General features: G+C 43.9%; 2 protein-coding genes across 53 annotated transcripts in view; one reads left to right on the top strand and one right to left on the bottom strand.

Annotated features, from left to right (window-relative positions):
* The window catches only part of Ncor1 (nuclear receptor co-repressor 1), a 141,752-nt gene extending 139,518 nt beyond the window's left edge, over window positions 1-2,234 (bottom strand). For 50 of the 51 annotated variants that reach the window (XM_006532628.4, XM_017314369.2, XM_017314389.2 and 47 more), the window contains exon 1: window positions 1,968-2,234. The gene's annotated coding sequence lies outside the window, so the exon portion shown is untranslated. The remainder of the gene's footprint in view (window positions 1-1,967) is intronic. The other variant, NM_177229.3, reaches the window with a different exon arrangement.
* A 1,026-nt stretch (window positions 2,235-3,260) lies between these two features.
* Window positions 3,261-19,601, top strand: part of Pigl (phosphatidylinositol glycan anchor biosynthesis, class L) — a 57,597-nt gene continuing 41,256 nt past the window's right edge. The window contains exons 1-2 of one of the 2 annotated variants that reach the window (NM_001039536.4): window positions 3,261-3,514; window positions 18,189-18,288. In NM_001039536.4, the coding sequence (NP_001034625.1) occupies window positions 3,280-3,514; window positions 18,189-18,288 (335 nt within the window). In that variant the 5' untranslated portion in view covers window positions 3,261-3,279. Of the gene's footprint in view, window positions 4,268-18,188; window positions 18,289-19,601 lie in introns of those variants that run through there. The other variant, NM_001364771.2, reaches the window with a different exon arrangement.

The raw sequence follows: 19,601 nt of genomic DNA on the forward strand, positions 1-19,601 counted from the left end.
CAAATGGGCTGTAGCCCCATTCCAGTTTCATAACTACTTACTCAGAGTAGACTCACAAGAACAAAACCTGTGAAAAGAGTTTTCCTAATTTTATAGATAAGAAAACTAAAACACAGAAAAGTTTAACATGTTCTAAATGCCAGTTAATTGCAGAGAGAATTACAATTCATAGTATTACAGTTTCCCAGGAGGAGTATTACAACATACAGTAAGCTTTTGCTAAAAGATAAGAAGTGTTTTGGTATGGCAAGTAATCACTTTCTAGATATTAGAACACACATACGGTTTGATTTTCATTAACAGGTGCACTTAAGACAAAGCAACTGGAAGCTATAAATATTAAAATAAACTAAACAACCACTGGAGTTTTCTTTTCTTTTTTCTTTTTTTTTTTTTCTTTTGGTTTTTGACACAACAAAGTTTCTCTGTCTAGCCCTGGCTGTTCTAGAACTCACTCAGTAGATCAGCCTGGCCTTGAAATCACAAAGATCTACCTGCCTCTGCCTCTGGACTGCTGAAATTAAAGCTGATTCAACCTCTGGGCTGTAATAGAATGAGAATGTAAGATTTTTATCTAGTTACTTAGCTTTATTTCTTCTGTAACTTTTACACATATCTAAGTAAGTCAGAGCTTGAGCCCAGACAAATATGAACTGTCTCATCCAGTAAATGTATGTTAAATTTTAATATATTAAATGGGGGACATGGAGAAATATTAAAACATCTCCCCAAACTATTAAAAATTAAATAAAGTATGGCAGGTACAAGCATTACCACATAGGCAGTGACAAAGGGAGTTCCAGGCCAGCAAGTGCTATAGGCGTAAATGGTCTCAAGCAAACAAAATTAATTAATTTAAAACATCAGCTCTTCATTTATCCACCAGATACTATCCTTGTGAATGAGAATCATCATCAAGTATTAATCAAGATACCCTGAACATATGAATGACTGTGTGTAGGGCAGTTTTACATCCCAGGCCTGTTGCTCTTTGTATACAGCCATGTTTAGGCTCCCACCAATTCTCTCACCAGGGTGCACACAAGGAATGTACATTTCAATACAACAGGATATAATTAGGATAGCAAGCAAATCTGGTGCAGGTGAATATACTAGACTCAAAGATTAAAATTACCCATAACGCTACTCTTCAATGTTGAACAGGCACTGTGGCAGATACAACCTGGCATTTCTTAGGCAAAAATACTTTCCACAAACATCACTTATTACCATCCACTTCTTTGCATGACTATTCTTGGTCCACACTAATTCTAAGAACGCAGTATCCTTTCCGTTAAGGTTGCTTTCTCAAGTACTTTCTCAAATTCCGGTCGTCGTTGTCTCCCAAAAAAAAAAAAAAAAAAAAAAAGGGGGGGGTGCAATCTCCCACTTGGCACAAGAAAACACCAATAACAAACGGCAGAAGGCAGAGGGTGCTGCTCTTCGCAGCTGCACCACTACCAACCCTTCGCCATTATACCTCAAGTGGGCCAGTTAGAAAGGTGAACTAGTTTGCTCTTCACACTTGTCCATCGCTGTCACCCTCCTTAACCCCTTCCATACTAGTCAAACAGCCACCAACTCTCCCTCAGAGTGGGCCTAGGACGGTCACCTGCGCCGGCCCCACCCGAGGCCCTCCATCCTCGCATCCCCTTCGCTGATCCCGCGGTGGCACCGCACGCCCCTTCCCAAATGGACAGATACCTCGGGCTGATGTCCGCCCGCCTAAGGCCATTCTTCCTCCAAACTCCAGGAGCCTCCACTCGTCTAGCCTGAACTCCCCACCGCACCCGACTCGCCCCTGGGGGAGGGAGAGGAAAAGACCTGCGGTTTGGACGGGCCCTAACCCTGCGTCCTCCGCGACGCCCCTGGCCTGGCTGATCCGAAGCTGGCGCCCTGGGAGCCCGAGGAAGCTCCCGGGCGAGCAGGGCCCGGAGGCCGGGGCTGCAGGCGCCGAGCCTACTCACCGGGAGCTGGCGGAGTGAGAGCCGGCGCGCCCCACGGCCGGACGACCGGGGCGCGGCCCCGGCGCGCGGCCCTCCGCCCGGCCCTCGCTCGGCAGCGCGGCGAGCTGGGCGCTCACTCCAGCCGCCGCCGCCGCAGCTTCGCCACCTTAGCCGCCATCTTGCCTCAACCCCACTCCCTCCCCCTCAGGCCGGGCGGCCGCGCTGAGGCGGCTCAGACTTGGGCTCCTCCTCCTTCCGGAGGGTTGGGGAGACGACTCCCTCCCCGGGAGAACGGAGTGCGGCTCTTACCTCGGCCTCGCTTCCTGGGTCGCGGACGCCGCGCCGGTTCTTTTCAAGTTGTCCCTCGCACTCATGCCCGCCCCGGCAGCGCTGCCTCCGGCCCGACCCGCCGCCGCCGTGGCAGCCATCGCGTCCTCGGCCTGGAGCGTCCCCGCGAGCCTGCCACTCCCGCGCGCCCGGGGCCTTCCCCTCAGGCGTGGGAAAGGACCGGGAGCCCGGCGCGAGGTTAGCCTTGCGACCCCTGCGCGCCGCCAAAGCGGCTACCCCGTCCCCTCGCCGCCAAAGAGAAACCTCAGCCCACGTGGCTGGGACGCACGTTAATTTCACACCGAGTGTTCCTCGGCATGGCGGGCGAGGCCTCCTCCACGGCGTGGCTCCTTAATCTCTGCCTCTTAAGAAAACTTAAGGGGCCTGCCGACCTCACCCTTCGAGTGAAATGACATTTCCTCTTAGCCGCTTACTTTTTCCTCTTGCAAAGCCGCCATCTGAGAAAGAACAAACGGTGACCCGCTTCGGAAAAACTTTTATTCCGGATAACGGGCTGTTTTATACAAAGTTTGAAGTCATAAAACGAGTTGAAAGGAGAATGCTGACGTTTGTTTTAGAATGCTTCCCTTTTGGCCGGCGTGCTGACACGCCTGAAATCCCAGCTCAGGAGGCAAAGGAATGGGAATCATTGCAAACTCGCATGGTCTGCATATAGTGAGTTTAGGGGAACACGCAGAGAGAGACGCGATCTCAAAATAACTCTAAAAATGCTTCCTTCCTTTTAAGCACACTGAACGGTAAGAAAGACACTTAAGACCGCAAAGTGCGGCTGAGCTCTGAAACTGGAGCAGATAGAGGATTCCGCCACCGAGGAGACGGGGCAGTATGGGTGGAAGTTTCCACGCTAGACCACGAATCTTGGTCTCCAGCCGCCGCCGCACTCTGACCCACGGAACGCAGTTTCAGCCGGTTCCGTTTTCCCGCAGGGAACCCGAGTCCACCCGCAGCCTGCCTTCCTGCGCAGGCGCAGTGCCACTTACCCGGCATGGAATTGGTGGGTTTCTTGTGTGTGGCCGTGGCTGTCCTGACTTGGGGCTTCCTCCGGGTTTGGAACTCAGCGGAACGAATGAGGTCTCCGGAGCAGGCGGGCCTGCCGGGAGCCGGAAGCCGGGCCCTTGTAGTGATCGCGCACCCGGACGATGAAGCCATGTTCTTTGCTCCCACCATGCTAGGCTTGGCACGCCTGGAGCAGCAGGTGTCCCTGCTCTGCTTCTCCTCAGGTAGGAGACTGTAGGAGGGTCGCTGGGTTAGGGAACTAACCGATCTTAGTTAACTTCTTCCGGAAAGGTTTTCTGTCGTAGGTAGCTACTTTCTCTGTGCTGGTCAGTCTGGGGACAGAAACAGCCGACTTCCCAGATAGGTTAGGGAACCCCGAGCGAATTCCATCCTAGCCAAATCGAGGAGCAGAAAAGTGGTTGTTCATCATTGGTTCCGTTCAGTACCTTCATGTTCCTTTGGGAACTGCGACTGTACTGGATGTTTTGGGTTTTTTATAAAGACAGTCTCACTGTAATCTAGCATCCCAGGCGTGAGCCGCTGTGCCTGACCTGTTATCCTGAGGAACCGTCTATTTGCAAAAGGATCAAATAAAATCATGCACCAGACAATTTGAGCTGTATGGTGTCTGCTCAGCCCACCAACTTTCTTTCCTAATAATAGCAAAAGACCTTCCTGCTGCTTTGAAACCCATTTTCTGCTACAAAGATTCATGTGTCAAATTGGGAGATTTTTTGTTTAACTTCAGACAAATAGAAATACATTTATAGATAATTTTAGAGTTCATCTGTACCCAGCTATTATTAAAAGAATTCTTCAAAAATGAGACTTGAATAATGATACAGACAAAAACAAACGAGAAAACCAGGATACCCTAAATATGGTGATGACTGGACAATGTGAAGTGTATACATACAGTGGGTGAATTTTATAGCAAAGTATACCTCAATAAAGCTGATTTTCAAAATTGCTCAGGACCTTTTTTCCCATGTGGTTGTTGTGTTGTTCTCTTTTGGGGGGCCAGGGGTGTTTTTGTTGTTGTTGTTTTGTTTTTTTGTTTTTCTAAACAGGGTTTCTCTGTATAGCCCTGGCTGTCCTAGAACTCACTCTGTAGACCAGGCTGGCCGAGAACTCAGAAATCTCCCTGCCTCTGCCTCACAAGTGCTGGGATTAAAGGCATGCGCCACCACTGCCCAGCTTCTTCGGGTGTTTGGTTGGTTTGGTTTGGTTTGGTTTGGTTTGGTTTGGTTTTTCGAGACAGGGTTTCTCTCTGTGTATAGCCCTGGCTGTCCTGGAACTGGCTTTGTAGACCAGGCTGGCCTCGAACACAGAAATCCGCCTGCCTCTGCCTCCTGAGTGCTGAGATTAAAGGTGTTCGCCACCACGCCCGGCTTTCTTTTTTTAATAACTGATCTTAAACAGAAATCATCAGGATTGATTTATAAAATTGGCTGAATTTGGGAGAATTATTTCTGGTTTTTAAACAGAATTAATGTAGATTTATTAAAGAAAAAAAAAAAAAAAACTCCTGAGAGTGGAGAGGCTCCAAACAAGGAAAGAGTACCTTCTTTTCTTTTCTTTTTTTAATTTACATTTTATGTATTAGTGCTTTGCTTGTATGCATGTATGTGTAGCACATGAATGCATGGTGTGCACAAAGACTAAAAGAGGGTGTTGGATTCCCTGGAACAGGAGTCATAGCCAGTTGTGAACTACAATAAGAATGCTGGGAACTTGCTGGGCAGGGGTGGCAAATGCCTTTAGTCCCAGTGTTCCAGAGGCAGGCAGATCTCTGAGTTCGAGGCCAGCCTGGTCTACAGAGGGGGTTCCAGGACTGCCCAGGGTACACAGAGAAACCCTGTCTTGGGGGGAGGGGAGGTCAGTACAGGAACCTGAATTCTGGGTCTCCAGGAAGAGCATAGATTACTCTAAACCTCAGCCATCTCTCTTGCCCCCTTGTTTTATGTTTTATAATTATTAGAATTGAATTATTCACAAATATGTTTCAAGATTTGCATCATAGCTGTATTTGTTTGCAAGATAGTCTGGGTTCAGTATGTCCTCTAATATTTTCTAGATTATTTTTAATAGAACTTAAAATTTTTGGGTCAAGCCAGGTGGTGGTGGCACACGCCTTTAATCCCAGCACTCAGGAGGCAGAGGCAGGCGGATTTCTGAGTTCGAGGCCAGCCTGATCTACAGAGTGAGTTCCAGAAGCCCTGTCTCGGGAAAGAAAAAAAAAAATTTGGATCAAGAAATCAATTTGTCCTTTTTCAGTTCTTAGGTTTGAGTCAAAGGTCTCAAACATGCCGGACACCCAGCCTCCCAAAATCTTTATCTAATAAAAGATATAAACATTCACTTAGCAGTTAGTACCCCTACTGTTGTCTTTATTTCCTCTGAATCCAACTTGCCATTTTTAATTGGTCGCTGTTGTAGTAAAAAGCAAGAATATAGTAATGTTTAATATACCGTAGTAAAGGCTGGAGAGATGGCTCAGCCATTAAAGGCTAGGCTCACAACAAAAACAAACATAGAGCATAGTATAGAGAAAACTGTAGCAGTATAATGGAGAGAGTGCAGTGGGCAGGCAGTAGAGAAGAGTACCGATTCTCTTTTCAGAAGTTTTCCAGGCCCATTGGACATGCAAACTTTATATGCCCCAGTACAGGGGAACACCAGGGCCAAAAAGTGGGAATGGGTGGGTAGGGGAGTGGGGGGGAGGGTATGGGGGACTTTTGGGATAGCATTGGAAATATAATTGAGGAAAATACGTAATAAAAAAAATATTAAAAAAAAAAGTTTTCCTTAAAGAAGGCTCCAAATAGGTTTTCTTTTGATCTGGGCTTCAAAAAAGAAGCATATATATGGAGGAGGGATAATAAACTTTCTAGGCAGTTAAGTCTTGTTCAAATAGTTTATCCCAACTACATCCTCAGTTCAAGGGGAAGGGAGAAGCAAAAAAAAGGGGGGGGGATTGTTCTGGAGGTAGTGACTCGGTTTTCCTCAGCCATCCAATGAGATGATACTAGTTTCATTTCCCAAATAGACACTGAATCATTAAGAGTTTAACAAGAAAGAGCTAAGACCCTGTGGCTCCTAGTTGCACTAAACCATCACACCCAGACTGCCCAGTTGCTTCCCGTGCCGTGTCAGTTGATGAAATATCTAAATACGTTTTAAGAAACATTAGTTCATCAAACTGTTGTTTTCATCTGTTACATTCATTTGTGGGAGAAGAGCCTGCATGCCATGAACCATACATGGTAGAAGTCAGCTTACAGGAGTTGGTTGTCTCCTTCCACTCTTAACAGTCACTGGGGTTGAACCCAGGCCATCAAGCTTGGCAGCAAGTGCCTTTACCCACTGAGCCATCTACCTGGCCCCAAAAAGAAGTGCCTCAGCAGTGAAAGGGGCTTGCTACTCTTATAGAGGACTTAAGTTTGGTTCCCAGCACAAACTTGAAGAGGCTTTTAACTGCCTGTGTCGGATTCAGCACCCTCCTGGTTTCTCCATGCACCTGAGCTCACATGTACATACCACCCCATGACACACATTAGACATAAATGAAAATAAAATTAAATCTTAAAAAGTGGCCGGGTGTGGTGGCGCATGCCTTTAATCCTAGCACTCGGGAGGCAGAGGCAGGCGGATTTCTGAGTTCGAGGCCAGCCTAGTCTACAAAGTGAGTTCCAGGACAGCCAGAGCTATACAGAGAAACCCTGTCTTGAAAAATAAATAAATAAATAAATAGTGTAGCCGGGCATGGTGACACATGCCTTTAATCCCAGCACTTGGGAGGCAGAGGCAGGCCAATTTCTGAGTTCGAGGCCAGCCTGCTTTACATAGAGAGTTCCAGGACAAGGAGAGATACACAGAGAAACCCTGTCTTGTAAAACCAAAGGGAGGGGTCCGGGGAGACTGGAATCATGAAAGGCAACATTTTCCCTCTAAATTGTGCCACTAACTCATTTGGGATCCTATACTCTGACTCGTGTGTGTGTGTGTGTGTGTGTGTGTGTGTGTGTGTGAAGATTTATTTATGTATTATATGTAAGTACACTGTAGCTGTCTTCAGACACACCAGAAAAGGGCATCAGATTCCATTACAGATGGTTGTGAGCCACCATGTGGTTGCTGGGAATTGAACTCAGGACCTCTGGAAGAGCAGTCAGTGCTCTTAACCATTGAGCCATCTCTCTAGCCCATCTCCATACTCTTCTTATGGTCAAAGGTTCCTCTTTTTTTTTTTTTTTTAACCTTTATTTGTACAGTTGTTTTTCCTGAATATGTCTATGAATCACTCTGTATGTGGTGCCCAAGAAGACCAGGAAAGGGCATTGGATCCTCTGGAACTGGAGTTTCAGACAATGTGAACCTCTAGATGGATGCTAGGTACTGAACCCAGATCCTCTGGAAAAGCCATAAGTGCTCTTAACCGCAGAGCCATCTCTCCAGCCCTGACATCTCTGGTTTAAGTACTATTAACTTAAAAAAAAGTTATTTTTACCAGGCAGTGGTGGCCCACACCTTTAATCTCAGCACTTGGGGAACAGAGACAGGTGGATCTTTGTGAGTTTGTGGACAGCCTGGTCTATAGAGCAAGTTCCAGGACAACTAGGGCTACACAATGAAACCAGAAATCCTGTCTGAATAAAGCACCCCACATATACATACATACACCTGTATAGTGTGTGTGTGTGTGTATCTGTTGTCTATATGTATTTTTTATGTTTGTGGTGAGGGTATGTATATATAGGTCATGCCATATGTGTGAAGGTTGAGGACAGCCTTGTGGAGTGATTCTCCCCTTCCACTCTTACATGAATTCCAGGGTTCAGACAGGTTACCAGGCTCAGCACCTTACTGCTAAGCCATCTCACCAGTCAAATGACTGGAACTTACAGTGTGGTTACCCAATATGATCAAACCTCTGATTGTTGCTCTGGGCAGCCCTGCTTGTTGGGACCTTTTTTTTTTTTTTTTTTTTTTTTTTTTGTTCTAAATACTTTTAGAATTCGGCTGGTCATTATTCAAGGAGAAACCTTACTGACATTTCCCCCCACACACACACACACACACACATTGGAATTTTACTGACTTGGTGTCAGAAGAGGACATAACAATAGCATAAAGCCTTTCTGGCTATCACTTTTTGATGTCTCATTTCTGTTGGCCTTCTTTCATATCTGTTAAGAGTCTTGTTTGGTTCTGGTTTCTGTGCTGGGATTGAGCCCAGGGCATTGAGCATGTGAAATGAAGCATGTATTCTAAAAGTGACCCACACCCCAGTCCTTTAGTATTGCAGTGTTATCCAGGCCAGCCTCAAACTTGTGATTGTTCTGCTTTGGCTCCCGAGTAACTAGAACTGTAGTCACATATCTGGCTGTTATTGGTGTTACAGTTAAGGTCTTACACACATACCAAGATGGTGTTTATGCAATTCTGTCCTTTAATCTGCTTCTCATGCCTAGGGTTTTACACATTACAATCTCTGTTACACTCTTATCCTTGATGTCTTCAGTTAAATAGATCTCCAATAACACCCAATTTCAGTAGTTGTATGCCTAATTCTGTTTATCCTTATAACTTATTCTGGGTTTTTCTATGTGTATTTTGTGATTTTTCCCCTTATATGTTATGTGCACATGTGTTACCAGATTTGTGGTAACAGATTAATGATTCAATTTTTCCAATATGTATTTTTGTATGTGTGAGTGAGTGTTATATGTACATTTGTGTGTGCTGCTATGCACATGCAGAGGCCAGAAGAGGACAGAGGGTATTCTGTTCTATAACTCTGCCTCATTCCTTTTTAGACAAGGTCTCTCACTGAACCTAGAGCTAGGCTGGCAGCTACCAAGCCTCTGTCTCCAGCCCTGCCACAGCACTAGGAATACAGGTATAGTGACCACAGAGGTTTTGTATGTGTGTACTAGGGATTCAAACTCTGGTCCTTGGCCTTGAGCAGCAAGCACTCTTACCTACTGAGTCATCTTCCCCACCCCTGATGTTTTACATTTGCCTTGGCTAAAGCCATTGCCTGCCCCAGATCACTCAAGATTTTTAATCAGAAAAGTAGTATAAGTCGAGGGTCCAAACCCAAGTGTCGCATGGTTACAGACAAAGCACAGTATCTAGTTCATAATGAGAACCTCAGTTGAGGGCCCCCAAACCAGGAGCTGCAATTTCAGTAAGAACCTCTACATGTGATGTGTTGTCCAAGTAACTTTCTGCTCCTTGACAACAGAGTAGCTGGGTTCCGGAGCAGGTGTCCGGAGAGAGAATCTAGGGGCAGCCATGTTGCTGCTTTAGAAATCCTCCAGTCTCATTTCTGCTGCATTTCCTCTGTTGAAGTGGGCCCAAATCTCATCTAGGTCCTTGGAGAGAAGTCTATGCCATCTGCTGATAGGCAGCATCAGGCTCCTGGAGATTCATGTGGTGCTAGAGATACTGTTGGAGCTATTTTTAGAGTAGACTCACTCAAACCAAGGGAAGTTGAATGGGAGTCTAAGCCTGAGGACTAACATTTTTCTTAATTTACCTCCTAAAGAAGTGAAGTCTAAGCATCGCTGTGTAGGGTGGGCTTTGTGGTTGCTGTTTGTCCATCTCTGAAAGTGGAGGTTTTTGAAGGTTTTCTTTGTGTAGAGGTCCCTCATTTGTAGCTATGGTCCAAGCCTGGTTGCAGAACAATGTGTGCAGCTGCTACTTGCCCTGGATCTAATCCCTCGGGACTTGGGCTACTTTGTTTCCATTCTGCAAATGTTGCCCTAACTTTCTCCTCAGTCATATATTCTCAAATGTGATTGCCTCTGATCTCACCTGGTCAGCATTTCAGCAGACATCTGACTCACCGTATTTCCTAAAATAAAGCTTACTGAGTTATTTTAAATTCCTTTTTAGTCATTAACAACTCTTCACAGTGTTCCTTCTTAGAAACATTTAAACTCAGCCTAAAGGTGTAATCTAAGGCACATGTGATGGCCATAGCCCCAGTGCCTGGTAGGTATAGGTGGAAGGATGGAGTTCAAGGTTATCCTCTGACTTTGGGCCAACTTTGGTTACATAAGGCCTTATCTTCGAGTGGAACAGAGAGAGAAAATGACAGTTTAATGCTGTTTTTTCTAACCAAATACATTTGAAATTTCTTTTTATTAAAAAAATTCTCAAGTATTGATTGTATTCTGTTAAGAATGGAATAACTTGGGGATGGAAGGATGGCTCGTTGAGTAAGAGTGATTGCTGCTCTGGCAGAAGACCCGGGTTCAATCCCCAGCACCCACATGGTGGTTCACAACCGTAATTGCAGTTCCAGGGGATCATATGCTTTCATCTGACCTCCATGGATATCATGTAAGCACATGGTGCACATACGTGTTAGGCTAAAAACACACATATAAAATGAATACATCTAATAACTTTAGAAGAAAACTTTTTAAAGGGAATGGAATAAATTAGTAATATTTAAAAACATGAGAATATGATTTCAAGGGCTGGGAAGAGGGCTCAAGCATAAGAAGCTGAGCTCAGATCCCTAGCAGCCACATAGACCTTGGGCACTTATCTATATACCCAGCACTGCCCGATGGGGGAGAACAAGAAAATCCCATCCCTGGAGCTCATTGGCCGGCCAGCCTGGCCCATGGAGAGCTCCAGGTTCAGTGAGAAACCCTGTCCCCAAAAATAATTTTTGGGCTGTGGTGGATGGTACTCAGGAAGCAAAGACGGGATTTCTGAGTTCAAGGCCAGCCTGATCTAAGACCAAGTTCTAGGACAGCCAGAGCTATACAGAAAAACCCTGTCTTGAGAAACCAAAAGATAAAATAAAGTGGAGGATGATAAAGGAAGACAGTTAACATCAACCTCTGGCCTCCTCCTGCATGAACACAGGCATGTGCAACACATTACTGTCTAAATACAGAGACTATATCCCATGGCTTCTGCTGGGGAGACATGAATATTGACCCCAGACCAACACACCAAAGAAATGCTTCTTTCCAAGTCTAGGTGATGAGCCAGTGACCTTACAAAAGGTCCTTTTAGGAGCATAGGTGACTCCAAGACAGACACATCACCAGAAAGCCCCAACCCAGAAATGCTGACTATTTCCGGCCTTCTCCCTCCTAGATGCTGGGGGCTGGAGAGGGGCAGCATGACCACAAGACCACATGCAGCCAGAGATAGGAAGGAGTGGCTGAGTCTCAAGTGACAGTCTCAAGTCACTCCCTGCCTTCTGCAGGGCCTGTTAGAAGGGCCATTTCCTTTACCTCAGACCTAGTTATCGCTATTCTGCTTGTTTTGTTGCCATGACTAGATCTAGGTCACTACCTTAGTCTGCTCCATGATGGCCTACAGAGAGGCATGTCAGCCCCAAGAGGAAGTGGCTGCATCACAACATGATATGGTTACTATGTGATCACAGCAACCAGGAGTACAGAGCTTCCCAGTGACTAACAGAAGGAAATGCCCTGCCGTCTTCCCTTCATAAGCTCTTGTGCTGACGGGTTAACTGCAAGTTTATTAGAATTAAAGATTTCCTATGTGTATGAATATGTTTTCCTGCACACAAGTGTTCCACATGCATGCCTGATGCCTGAAGAGGTCAGAAGAGGGCATCAAATCCCCTGGAACTAGTTACAGGCAGTTATGAGGCACCATAAGGGTGCTGGAAACTAGATCCAAGTAATCTACAAGAGCAGTAAGTGTTCTTAACCCCTGAGCTGCCTCTCCAGCTTCTTATTAGGACTTTATACATTTGAAAAATGTATGTTTACTTACCTTTTCCTGATAACTACAGTTACCTTAGGAATTATATGCCAAATAACCCTGTACTCTGACCCTATTTTTTAACATTTATTTGTTTTGTGTTCATGTGTATGCATGTGTGTGTGTGTGTGTGTGTGTGTGTGTGTGTGTGTGTGTGTGTGTGTGTGTGTTATGGAGGTCAGAGAGCAGAAGTCAATTCTCCTTCCTCCATGTGGGGCCTAGGCTACAGCAGATATCTTTATCCATTAAGCCATCTCACAGGCCCTCAGCTCTATTTTAAAACTACACAGGGGGGCTGGAGAGATGGCTCAGTGGTTAAGAGCACTGACTGCTCTTACAGAGGTCCTGAGTTTCCTGAGTTCAATTCCCAGCATCCACATGGTAACTCACAACCATCTGTAATGGGATCTGATGCCCTCTTCTGGTGTGTCTGAAGACAGCTACAGTGTACTCATATTAAATAAATAAATAAATAAATAAATAAATAAATAAATAAATCGATCTTTAAAAAAAAAAAAGAACTTCACAGTGTAAAGCCCTGCCTACACCTTTAATCCCAGCATTTGAAAGGCAGAGGCAGGCAGATCTCTGTAAATTTGAGGCTAGCCTGATCTACAGAGTGAGTGAGCTCTAGAACAGCTAGAGCTGCACAGAGAAACTCTGTCTCAACAACAACAACAACAAAACAATAACAACAGAAAACAGTGTATAAGTGCGTGTAAAACTGTTATTGTTGGACTAGAGAGATGGCTCAGCGGTTAAGAGCACTGACTGCTCTTCCAGGATCCTAAGTTCAATTCCCAGGAAACAATCTGCTCACAACCATCTGTAAAGAGGATCTGATGCCCTCTTCTGGTGTGTCTGAAGACAGTGACAGTGTACTCTTAAAAAAAAAAATGTTATTGTTAAGTCAAGTGCATACTGGTAATCCAAGCGGTTAGGAGGTAAAAGCAAGAAGACCAAGAGATCAAGGACATCCTTGGCTGCAAAGGTAGTTCAAGTGCACCCTGGGCTACAGGATACATGAGACCTTATCTCAGAAAGACAGACAGACAGAAAGAGTGAGGAAGGGAAGAAGGGAGGGAGAGAAGAGAAGAGAAGAGAAGAGAAGAGAAGAGAAGAGAAGAGGAAGAGGAAGAGGAAGAGGAAGGGAAAAGGGAAGGAAAAGAAAATGATGGTGTTAGCTGGACCTGATGATACATGCCTAGAGTTCTAGCTACTTGGAGGGCTGAAAAAAGAGAGATTACTTGAAGCCAGGAGTTCAGGGCCAGTCTGGGCAACATAAGTAATACCTGTCTCAGAAAGAAATATTGGGCTGGTAAAATGGTCCAGCAGGTAAACACCAGTAACCAAGCCTGACACCTGAGTTTAGATCGCCAAGATCTAAATGGTGGAAGGAAATAACCAGCTCCCAAAAGTTTTCTTCAATACTCTGAATGCATGCTGCGACATGCATTCGTGCATGCATGACATGTGCGCGCACACATACACACACAAATATAAGTTTTTAAAGAGAATATTGCTGTCTTGCTGGTTATTTACTTACTCGGAGTGTTTGTTGTTTTGTTTTGCTTTGGTTTTGCTACTGAGCTACATCCCCAGCTGAGTTAGACCTGGGAAAGGTGATTTTCTTTTGTGTCGGTGCGGTAGGTGTGTGCTTGTTTGTTTTTGTGTTGCTACAAGGTCTCATCTAACCGGGGCTAGCCTCAAACTCACTGTGTAGCTGAAGATAACCCTAAGCTTCTTATCCTTCTGTCTTTACCTCCCAAGTCCTGGGTATTAACCCCAGGGAGTCATGCTTGCTAGCTAAGAACTCTAACCAACTGTGCCAGACTTGTAAGTGTAAAACCGGAAGGTTTGATTAAACGATGGAAAGCTATAAAAGAAATGGTAGTTGAAGAGGAGATCATTTCAGAGATCAAAGTGAGATTCTACAGTGACAAACATTACCTGTGAACCTTAAAGATTCAGGGGTAGGAAAACAAAATGCTAGCATCATTCCCGTGTCAGAAGTGTAGAATGGATGTGGCCAACTACAGGTCAGGCACCTTGAACTTAGGACTGGAAACACTTTATACCTTCACCTCAGTGAGCAGACACTGTTCTCATTCAGGCTCCGTGTTCCATCTAGGACACATATGCCTATGGTCATGAGAAAAAGACAGCTCCTTGGTGTGTTGGGCTTTGTTAATGACCACCTATGAGTTACAGGTCAAAGAAACTAACAACATTAGTATTTCTGTGAATAAAAATACAAATATAGTCCAACCTTTTGGAAATAGTGAAAAACGACACCACTTACAAGTATGGCCTGATTTAGATGTGTACTTGGGGGGGTCCCCCTTAAAAGATCCTTTACTATTGTTTCAGGGGCTGGAGAAATGGTTCAACGACTAAGAACATTTGCTTTTCTTTCAAAGGACCTGAGTTCTATTCTGGACCTGTGTCAGGTGACCGAAAACTACTGTAACTCCAGTTCATTGAAATCTAACACCCTCTTCAGGCATGGATTCACATGTATAAATACACACACACACACATACACACACACACACACACACATATTTTAAAAAAAAATTTTAGTAATGTTCTACCAAATTTAAAGGTATAATTTATATTTCATAATAACTCATAATTAGATTTTTTTAAAGAATTTTTTTAAGTTGTATTTATTTATTTTATGAGTACACTGTAGCTGTCTTCAGACACACCAGAAGAGGGCATCCAATCCCATTACAGATGGTTGTGAGCCACCATGTGGTTGCTGGGAATTGAACTCAGGACCTCTGGAAGAACAGTCAGTGCTCTTAACCTCTGAGCCATCTCTCCAGCCCCAATTTTTTTTAAGTTTTATCACATTTAATAATGTAGTGCATGTATGAATGTATGCATTATGTATGTGTGTATGTATGTATGTGTATGGATATATGTGTGTGTATGGATGTATGTATATGTATGGGCCTGTGCATGCCATATGGACTCAGTTCTCTCCTTCCACCCTAAGTCTTGGTGACTAAACTCAGATCATCTGGCTGGTCATTGAATCCTTTTATCTGCTGAGCTGTATCACATGACCCCTGGAAGAGTTTTATAGAGTGAAACTCTGGTTTTTGTTTTTAAGGTTTCTTTCATTTGTGTCATAAATATCTATAAGATTTACTACTTTGAACTTTGTTTGTTTGTTTATTTGTTTGTTTTTCAAGACAGGGTTTTTCTGTATAGCCCTGGTTGTCCTGGAACTCACTCTGTAGACCAGGCTGGCCTCGAACTCAGAAATCCACCTGCCTCTGCCTCCCGAGTGCTCGGATTAAAGGCATGCGCCACCATGCCTGGCTTATTTTGAACATTCTTAAGGTACCTTCTCAAGATTATGTAACCATCACTCAGATTTCATCACTCCAGAGAGAAACCCTGTAACCCATTAAGCAATAACCCCCCATCCCTTCCTTCCTCTAGCTCTGTGACTAAGATTCTACTTTGTTTCCGTGGCTTTGCTTGTTTAGGTGCCTCATATAAATAGAACCATGCGGTCAGTGTTATTTTATATATGGCTTTTATTACCTTAATATTTTTAAGCTCATCAATATTGACAGTAGAATGTTTCAGAACTTTGTTTTGTTAGAATCAGTATCTCACTATCTATAGCAGACTGGCCTCAAACTCTTACATGACCCAGGATGGCCTCACATTCACAATCCTCCTGTCTTAGCTCCCAGAGTACCAGGATTATGGCCTATGCCACCATACCCATCTACTTTCTTCCCATTTTGTGGGCAAGGCAGGAGTGATGGTACTGGAGATTGAACCCAGGGCCTTACATATGCTAGGCAAGCCCTCTACCACTGAGCCATATCCCAGCCCCACTTGGTTTGTTTTTGTAGCTGAGTAATGTTTTTGTTCTGTGTATGTGTCATTGTTTTCCTTGGTCCTCTGTTGATGCTGCAGTTGGCTTTAATCTACCCTGACTGCTGTGACCAAGGACTCGATAAATTTAAGACATAGAAGTACCTATTGGCATACCAGTGTCTAATTCTTCTAAGGATGTTCTTGTGAAGGTAACTGTTGAGTCACATTGTGATAGTGTTTAAATTTCTGAGTAGGCTAGGCATGGTGGTACATGACTTTAATCCCAGCAGAGGCAGGTGGACCTAGCCTGGTCTTCATAGCAAGTTCTAGGCCAGCCAGGGCTACATAGTGAGACCCTGTCTCAAAAACCCAGTAAGTAAGTAAGTAAATAAATAAATAAATAAATAAACAGATAAATAAATTTGATAGTTGGCACATAACAGCTGTACCATTCTGTGTTCCCACCAACAAAGTGCTGTGGTCCCCACTTGTTCAACATCCTCATCAACGCTCACAGCTTTACATTTTGGAATTCCACCCATCCTAGTTGGTATGAAGCAATATTCTATTTTGGGCTTGATTTGCATTTTCCTAATAACTAGTGCTGGACGGCTGAGAATGAGTAGTCATCTTTGCTGCATTCAATATGTTGGTCACGTCACTATTTCCTGTTAATCCTCCAATAGTATATGTGGAAGTCTTTATTGAATTGTTATTGTCTTAAGTAGTCAGTGTAACTCCATTATTCCAGGACAGTGCGTCGACAGAACTGTATCCCCTCATTTTGTAGGGATAGAAATTTGGACCTTTTTCATCTAAATACATTTTAAAATTAATTGATCATAATAAGTTTCAGGCCAGCCAAACAAAAATAAAAGGCAGAAAGAGCAAACCCTGCTTAATTGAGTGCTTTAATGTATGTTAAGTAACCTTCCAGGAAACTGTGTGAATTAGTCATTATCCCCACACTACAAGTCAAAGAGCTTTGGTCAAGAAAGTTAAACACAAACCATACATGCAACTACTGCCAGGAAATTATAATTAAGAAGTACATGAAGTAGGTAATGCTCAAAATGAGTGCATTTTACATGACACCAAAACTTCATTGTATTATTATTTGTAAGGCTACAGAAGAGAATTATTCATAGGGGCTGTGGTAAATATATTGGGAAAGTAAAGACTATCTATAAACTTTCTTCTGATATTGATGGGGATTAAACTTTTAAAAAGAGGGTGTGCCAGGTGTAGTGGAACAAGCCTTTAATCCCAGCACTCAGAAGTCAGAAGAAAGAGGATCTCTATCAGCTTGGTCTACATAGTTCTAGGACAGCCAGAGCTATATAATAGAGACCCTGACTCAGACAGATGGACAGAAAGACAGACAGACAGTTAGTTTTCTGTCTTAGGGGTAAGGATTAACATTACAATACCATGACTAAAAGCACCTTGGAGAGGAAAGGGTTTATGTCACTCACAGTTCTGTATAACAGTTCATCATCAAAAGCAGTGAGGACAGGAGCTCAAGCAGGGCAGGAACGTGGAGGCAGGAGCTGATGCAGAGGCCAGAGAAGGGTACTACATACTGGCTTGCACACCCTGACCTGCTCAGTGTGCTTTCTTATAGACCCAGGACCGCCAACCCCGTGGTGGTACCACCCACAATGGACTGGGTCCTCCCCCATCAATCACTAATTTAAAAAATACCCTACAGGCTTGCCTACAAGCCAGTCTTAAGGAGGCATTTTCTTAATTGTGTTTCCCTCCTCTTAAATAACTTTAACTTGTGTCACTTTAACAGAAAACTAGCCAGTATATTTTCATAAACAGTGCCTACACATTTTCCTGTGATACCTAAGAGTGGCACCCTATCCTTTAAATTAGTTTAAGATATCTGGAGACTTTTATTTATCTATAAAGGTGAAGCTGAGAGTCAACCTGGTGCCTCATACATATTAAGTACATCACAGATAGATAGATAGATAGATAGATAGATAGATAGATAGATAGATAGATAGATAGGTAGATAGGTAGATAGGTAGGTAGGTAGGTAGATAGATTTATGTAGTAATGCATACATGAATAGATGCATAGGCATTGTAAATGGTGGTGCTAAAATGTATGGTCATCTGCTAATAGGAATAGCTTAACATTAAATGTCTGTTTTCTTCAGCTTCTTATCCTAATCATGGGTCCTTTCAGACGCTCTAAATCCCCCAGGAAACAACGTAGGATATGAATGAGAAGACAGGCCTCTCTGTTAAATAGCCCTTCTATCTGTCTCCTCAGGAAACTACTACAATCAAGGTGAGATTCGAAAGAAAGAGCTTCTGCAAAGCTGTGCTGTGTTGGGGATTCCACCTTCCCGTGTAATGATTATTGACAAGAGGTAATTTGTCCTTTAATAATGTAGAAGCTCATTGGTAATAAATATACATTGATACATTGAAAAGACACAAAACCTAATGTCAGGATAAACCGATCTTACATCAGAAAAAGTCTTTTACTTTTGTTGTTGGTTGGTTGGTTTTTCAACCTTTAACCTGTGTGACTCAGGATGGTTTTGGACTTCTGACTGCCTCCTACCCCGGCAAGAGCTGGGGTTGTAGGTGTGCGCTGTATTTGGATGAAGCCCAGGACTTCGCACATGCTGTAGGTACTAACTAGCCCGGCTGCATCTCCAGCCTCTAAGGACCTTCTTGTAAGCTTCCTTTCACAGGCCTGGAAGCAGCACTTTCTCCACAGCTTGGCTTTTCTTGGCAGGGAACATTTACAGAGACTCATACCTGTGTGGCTGTAGTATTCATGTTTACAGTGCCATTATTTCTCATTGTTATCTGACCTTGGCAATGGAAAAGGCTAGGACAACTATTTTATTTTCTAATATAGTTAAGAAGTTTATTTTTTAAAAAAAATGAATGAGATTTTGTTATTTACATTCAAGACATGAGATATTGAAAATGAAGGCTAAGCCAGGCAGTGTTACACACAGCCTTAGCCCCAACATTTGAAAGGCAGAAGCAGACAGGTCTCTGAATTTGAGGCAAAATTGTCTACCTAGCAGTTCCAGGACTACATAAAGAGATGCTCTCTGTATGTGTGTATATATGTGTGTGTGTGCGCGTGCGTGTGTGTGTGTGTGTGTGTGTGTGTGCCAAACTGACCTCCAACTTTTTTTTTTCTTCGAGACAGTGTTTCTCTGTGTAGCTCTGGCTGTCCTGGAACTCACTCTGTAGACCAGGCTGACCTTGAACTCAGAAATCCGCCTGCCTCTGCCTCCCAAATGCTGGGATTAAAGGCATGCGTCACCACTGCCCAGCTTGGCCTCCAACTTTGAGATTGATCTTTCTGTCTCCTGAATCCTGGAATTAAAGGCATGCACAGCTCAAAGTGGCATATAATAACAATGAGTACCTCCTGGAAAGTATACAAGTGTTCAGTTCATATAAAAATGTGTGTGAGGAAGTCTAAGGAGATAGCTGAATAATAAATAGTGCTTGCTGCGCAAGTACAAGGCTCTGATGTAGACCCTCAACATAATAAAAGTGTGTAACAAACTAGTCACACCTATCTAGAGTAAGATGAAAGATAGAGACATGAGAATCCCCAAGAGTGGCGGGCCAGGTAGAGACCCTGTCTTAAGATGGTAAGTGAAGCCGGGCATGGTGGCACATGCCTTTAATCCCAGCACTCGGGAGGCAG

Source organism: Mus musculus, chromosome 11 (assembly GCF_000001635.26).
Source record: "Mus musculus strain C57BL/6J chromosome 11, GRCm38.p6 C57BL/6J".
In the NCBI taxonomy this organism is placed as follows: Eukaryota; Metazoa; Chordata; class Mammalia; order Rodentia; family Muridae; genus Mus; species Mus musculus.